The sequence below is a fragment of the Rhincodon typus genome, chromosome 40 (genome assembly GCF_021869965.1).
Source record: "Rhincodon typus isolate 14 chromosome 40, sRhiTyp1.1, whole genome shotgun sequence".
Lineage (NCBI taxonomy): Eukaryota > Metazoa > Chordata > Chondrichthyes > Orectolobiformes > Rhincodontidae > Rhincodon > Rhincodon typus.
In genome coordinates this window covers 16,170,205-16,176,458 of record NC_063371.1, presented here as the reverse complement: position 1 = coordinate 16,176,458, position 6,254 = coordinate 16,170,205, and the positions used below count along the sequence as shown (strand labels likewise).

The 6,254-nt window shown below is 46.2% G+C and overlaps 1 protein-coding gene across 1 annotated transcript; it reads left to right on the top strand.

Annotated features, from left to right (window-relative positions):
- Positions 1–6: 6 nt before the first annotated feature.
- On the top strand, positions 7–5,917 carry LOC109923451 (PPE family protein PPE10-like). The gene is made up of 4 exons (XM_048618654.1): positions 7–1,809; positions 1,942–2,813; positions 4,742–4,828; positions 5,013–5,917. The coding sequence occupies exons 1-4, from the start codon at positions 1,752–1,754 to the stop codon at positions 5,016–5,018; spliced, it is 1,023 nt and encodes a 340-aa protein (XP_048474611.1). The 5' UTR covers positions 7–1,751; the 3' UTR covers positions 5,019–5,917.
- Positions 5,918–6,254: the final 337 nt, after the last annotated feature.

The window sequence follows — 6,254 nt, the reverse complement described above, 5'->3', positions numbered from 1 at the left end:
ACTGCTCGGTTTTTTTATATGGGCTAGAGACATTATGGCTGATTTTTCCTGGGGAAGAGAAAGTTGAGAAGAGATATGATTGAGCTGTTCAAAGTCATGAGGTGTCAAAGTCATGAGGTGTCTAGCTGGACTGGACAAGGGTAAAGTTTTTCTGCTTAAAATTAATCCACATCAGAAGCAATGAAGAGAGGATGAGGAACTTTTTCAAACAGTCAATGGAAGTCACTGTCTGAATTCAAGATAAACGACTGAGGAGAAGCTATTTTGTGTTGACAGGGAGAAAGCTGGGTAAGGAAGTGAAACCCTCGTTTACTCCATTCATGGAATGTGGGTGTTGCTGGTCACCATTTATTGCTCCATTTCTAATTGCCCAAAATACAATTAAATATCAACAACATTCCTGTGGATCTGGAGTCCCATGTATGCCAGACCAGGTAAGGATGGCAGATTTCCTTCCCTATGACATTAGTGAAATGGATGGTTTTTAATGACATTTGGTAGCAGTTACATTGTTCTCATGAGATCAGCTTCAGTTTCTTCTGAATTAAATTCAAATTTAACCATCTGCCATGGTTGGTTTTCTAGAGAATTAACCTGGGGTTCTGGATAGCTAGCCCAGTGGCATTACCATGATCATCGCTTACTTTGAGGAAATGCAAAAAAAAAAGGCCATTCAGACCTGCTTATCCATACTGGTTTGTGTTCCATTTGAACTTCTTTTGGTATTAACTAGATTGCTTCCTGAGATGAAGAAATACACTGTTATCCCATTCCCCTTTCGATGAAGAGATATCCGCTTCATCTTGGTCTAAAATGATGGGTGGACCGAGACCACACAGTTCATCCCTTGGAGGACCTTCTTGATCAAAGAGCTGACGTTTACATAATGGTCCAAGCCGCCTAGTTCATGCCAACCCACTGGATCCAATCCAGGATCCACTGCACTTATGAATCCACCCGCCTCCAGGATTTGCTCCATTCCAGAGATAGCAAGAACTGCAGGTGCTGGAGTCAGAGTCAATGCAGCGTGGAGCTGGAGGAACACAGCAGGTGTGAAAAAGGGTCCTGACCCAAAATGTCAACTTTCCTGCTCCTCTGATGCTGCCTGACCTGTGTTCCGCCCACTCCATACTGTATGGACTTTGCTCAATCCCAGGACACACTCTGCTCCAGGGTCTGCAACATTCTGGAATCCACTCTGCTCCAGAATTGATTCGGTGATCCATTCCATTCGATAATTCACTCTGCTCCATGATTGACTTAGTTCCAGGATTCACTATGTGCCAGGATCTGCTCCATTGTGGGATCCACTCTGGAATGACTCAATTTCATGATCTACTCAGGTCTGGAAACCAGTGGTCCAGGATCCACTCTATTCTGCAATCCACACTTCTCCAGGATCAGCTCTGCCCACGGATTCATCACATGCTGGAGTCCACTTCATGGTTGGATCCACTCAGCTCTGGGATCCACAGAATGTCTGATGCACTTCTGTTCTTGGATTGGCTCAGCTCTGAAATCCAGCGCATTGTGTAATCCTTACTACACCGGGATCAACTCAGCTCCAGGATTCACTACAATTTAGGATCGACTGTGCTCCTGAATCCACACTGCTTCATTATCCGTTCCCCTCTGGGATCCACCCAGATCCGGGATCCACCGACTCCGTTCCGGCATCCACTGACTCCGCTCCGGGATCCACCGACTCCGTTCGGTGATCCACCCACTCGGCTCCGGGACTGTACGGAAGGATGGGGCCGGTGCGGCTGTTGCTCCTTTTGCTGTGGATCATTGAGATCCAGGATTGCGGTGAGTAACCCCCCCGCCCCTGCCCCATGCCCCCTCCCCCTGCCCCCTGCCCCCTCCCCCTGCCCAACCCACCGCTGCCCCCTCCCTCTTCCTCCGGATACTCCGCTCATTTCTTGTTTCTTTCCTCCTCAGCTTCGCACATTATTAGACGCCAGCGGGATGGCCAACAAATACCTTTAGCCGGGGTAAAAAGTGATGGTAACACCACGACTGGCAACACCACGACTGGCAACACCGGGAAAGGCAACACCACGACTGGCAACGCCGGGAGTGGCAACACCGGGAGTGGCAACACCACGACTGGCAACACCGGGAGTGGCAACACCACGACTGGCAACACCGGGAAAGGCAACACCACGACTGGCAACACCGGGAGTGGCAACACCACGACTGGCAACACCGGGAGTGGCAACACCGGGAAAGGCAACACCAGGACTGGCAACGCCGCGACTGGCAAATCCGGGAGTGGAAACACCACAACAGGCAACGCCGGGAATGGCAACACTGCAACAGGCAACTCTGATAAAACTGGAATGGGCGATGCCAGGACTGTCGACACTGGGAATAGCAAACCTGATACTGGCAGCACAGACAGGGCAGGGGCTGCGGGCACTGGAATCCACAAAACTGATCAAAGTTCAAATGATGCTGGAAAGCAAGGTACTGGATTGGAGAATGGGAACGCTGAGGGGAGGAGCGACAAGAACCCAGCAGAGAGCCAGAGAGATAAGGCCAATGAAAGTGAGGGGGTTGATGAAGATGATGATGCTGAGCCAGCTGAAGAGGATGAGGAGACACTGGAAACAGACGGGGACACAAAACCCGAGGAGGCGGGGGGCAGTGCGACAGTTGCTGAAGGATCAGTGAAAGCTGGAGTTAGGACAAATATTGATACGGAGTTGGTACCGAGGGATGAACCAGAGAGCAGCCACTTCTTTGCCTACCTGGTGACCACAGCAGTTATTGTTGCTGTGCTTTACATCGCTTATCACAACAAGCGTAAGGTAAGAGGTGGGGGCTATCCTGATCTGTTAAATCCTTCCAAGAAAACAGGAAATGGCAGACTGTGATCAAATACTTTGTATCAGTCTTCACTGCCAAAGAATCTGAAGAAGAGTCTGTAATCATGAGGCAAAGAGAGGTAGTATCTTAGAAAAGATTACCTTATCACCACGAGCTGGGATAATGAATGCAGCTGAAGTGCCCAAGTTCTGCTGGCCTGTGTCCTGGGGTCTTAAAAGAAGTGCGTGCATTAAATGTAATGTTATAAAATTGTAAACATCTAACATGTCTGTCAAAGAAAGTTTCCTCCTTGCTGCCTAATTGTACAGTCCAACAGGAAAATGCGAGACTTCATTCCTAAAGAGATTGTAGCAGACATCTAGAAAAACTATAAAATACAATTAGCCAAAGTCAATATGGTTTTGTGAGAGGGAGATCATGTTTATTCCAGGCTGGTAGTTAACTGTCAGTCAACACTAACTGGTACATTCTCCACGAAAACAACTCATCCACTTAGCAACCACTCAGCACTCTTCTCTCAGTGTGAACAATGGTTTCCCCTTAAATCGGTATTCTTGTGAATTGTCTTGAGTGCAAGATAGAAAACTTCAACAAATTATGTCTTCATTCAGAAATATTATCGCTTTCTCTGAATGTAACAACAGGGTGGATGGATGAAAGGGAACCAGTAAATGTACTGTATTTAAGTTTCCAATCAGCATTTGAAAAAGTTGACATAAAAGACCGCTGTACAAAATAAGAGTTTATAGTGTTGAGCTGTTGTTAAAGCATGTGTAGAGGACTGGCAAAGAAATAAAAAACCGAGAGTGGAGATAAATTTGTAATTTTCAGGTTGGCAAATTGTCTCAACCATTTATGATCCACGTCAATGACATGAATAAAGGGTCTGTTTGTACGCAGTCAAACATACTTGTTCTACAAAGGAAAACAAGTTGTGAGAAGTACACAGAAAGTTTGCAAAGCTAAGTCAAATTATTTAGCAATTATTTGACAAATGGAGAGAACATGAGGTGTTCACTTTGGCAGGAGGGGTAGAAAGACAGAACATTATATAGAGACTGCAGAACAGTACAGTCCCAAGGGAGTGACTGACCTGATGCACGAATTGCAAAAGTTTAAGTGAATGGAAAGACAAATGGAAGATTTATCCTGCCAATTCTGGAATGAAGGGGCTCTCGTATGAGGAAAGTTTGAGAAAGTTTTGGCCATGCTGATGGGAGTTTGGAAGAATGAGAATATTAAAACAATATTCAGAAAGAGGTTGACAAGATAGATGCTGTTTACTTTGATGGAGGAGGTATGAAACTGAGAACTAGGAAACACATTTTAATAATAAAGGTTTTATTTATAAGACAGAGATAAGAAATTTCTCTGAGCGGAGGAAATCTTTGAAATTCTGTACCTGGGAGCAGGGGAGCATAGATCATGAAATATGTTTGAGGCTCAGTTAGACAGATTTTTGATCGAGCAGGGAGTTGAAGATTCCCAAAAACAGACAGGAAAGTGAAGTGGACCAAATGGCCTCCTCTTATTTCTCATTTTCCATGGCTCTCAGGATGCAGCAGGGCTTCCAATAAGAAACACCTGTTGGTCCACAATCCCCATCCTTGGCCAAAGTCAAGCTTCTGAAGAAGGGTCACTGGACCCAAAACATTAACTCTGATTTCTCTCCACAGATGCTAGCAGGCCTGAAGAGATTTTCCAGCTTTTTTTTTGTTTCAAGCTTGTGTCTGCTTGGGGAATGGGAGAAAAGAGAGTTGAATCTGTGGTTGGGGGTAGGGGGATGTGGACAAGGAAAGAGATGGAGGAGGAATGTTTATCCGTGTAGGGTTGGGGTTGTTCCAATGTTTGGGGGAAGGGGACTTAATCTCTCAACAGGGCGGTACTTAATTCTGGTTTTCTGTTGCAGATTATCGCTGTTGTCATTGAAGGTCGAAGGTCAAAGACCAACCCCCGACGCCCAAAATCAACAGATTACCAGCGACTGGAACAGAAGGTACTATGCCCTATCCACCCTCCCCTGCCCTTCACCCTTTCTCTGCCCGTGCCCCTCTCTGGCCCATTCCCATCCCCTTCTCTGTCCACCAACCTTTCTGTCCCCTTTACCATCTCTGCAGCACCCTCCCCCCAACCCCCACTGAAGGCTGCGATTTAATTTCCAATTCTCTTTGTCTCTCTAGTTGTGAAGACACTTTGGCCACTGCTGGACCCTCTGCAGAGGAGCTTTCTTCCTCCCTCCACCCCCACCATTGACCTAGCTTCCCCTCTAAACTACAAGGACTATCTCTTTAAGCACACCAAACGTCTGATCAAAAGAGTGTTTGATCGAGAACCACAGTCTCACGGCTTCAGATCCCAGTCAGCTTGGTGTGAATAATGGAATTTCTCTGGTTGTAGTGTGTTTCTGTGGGAGAAGGGGATGTTAAGGGGCCAATACTGATTTAATTGATGACTGTCTGATTATTTCAACTGGAGGGGTGGTTGGGTGAGTCATAGGTCAGATGCTGGGGGTGTGTCGTGGGGAAGTGTCGGGCTGGTTATGGTCTGGGCTGGGGGTAGGTTTGGGCAGATTTGAAGGGTGTGGGTGGGTGGGAGGGAGGGAGTAGTGAATGGTGGTCACTCGAGATGAGCGGAGGTCAAGTGAAACTTATTTCTGTAGAAAATGATACTGATTTAATTAAGTGAGAGAACGTGTGACTGGGAATCATCCCAAAAGACCAGGTCAGTGCAAATGAGGAGTCTCATGGAGAGGTTAATTTCTGAACCAACTCTGGGAGAACCTCACGCCTCTACCCAGGTTGAGGGCGGGGATGAGGGGTTGGTACAGGAGCTGAACCATAAGTCCAGGGGAGGTTTGGAGTATCTTGTTGTGGGTCTGTGAGATGGTCCTTGACAAGTAAAGGACTAACTCACACATGGCCCTACCTCCTCGGTAATACTGAGTCTCTTTCTGCTTACATTGTGGACTAGAAATGTTTGTAAATTCTTGTAGCCAAAGGCTGTATCCAGCATGGGGTGACCTGGAGCCCAGCTACACTGTCATGCAATCCCTATAAAGAGCATTAAACTCATGGCTGTTCAATCATTTCCTGTTATCTCGTGCCTAGTTAATGCTCCTGTTACAAATCAGAACATGAGACACCTTTACTGAGACATTAGGAAGAGGAATTGTTACAAACTCTCAGATAAGCAATGAAATACATCACACCAAAATCTGAAGCAATTCCCAATATTAAGAACAGAAAATGCTGGACTCAGCATCTTTGGACAGAGAAATAATCTTTTAAGTCCAATCTGACTGTTCATCAGAGGTGGTTACTTGGCAAGGGATGTGAAAGTGAGTTTTGACAGATACTGCAATTAAACATCAAAGGGAAATGGTAAGCGATAAACATGAATGAGGTAGAGAGAAACTGAAATCT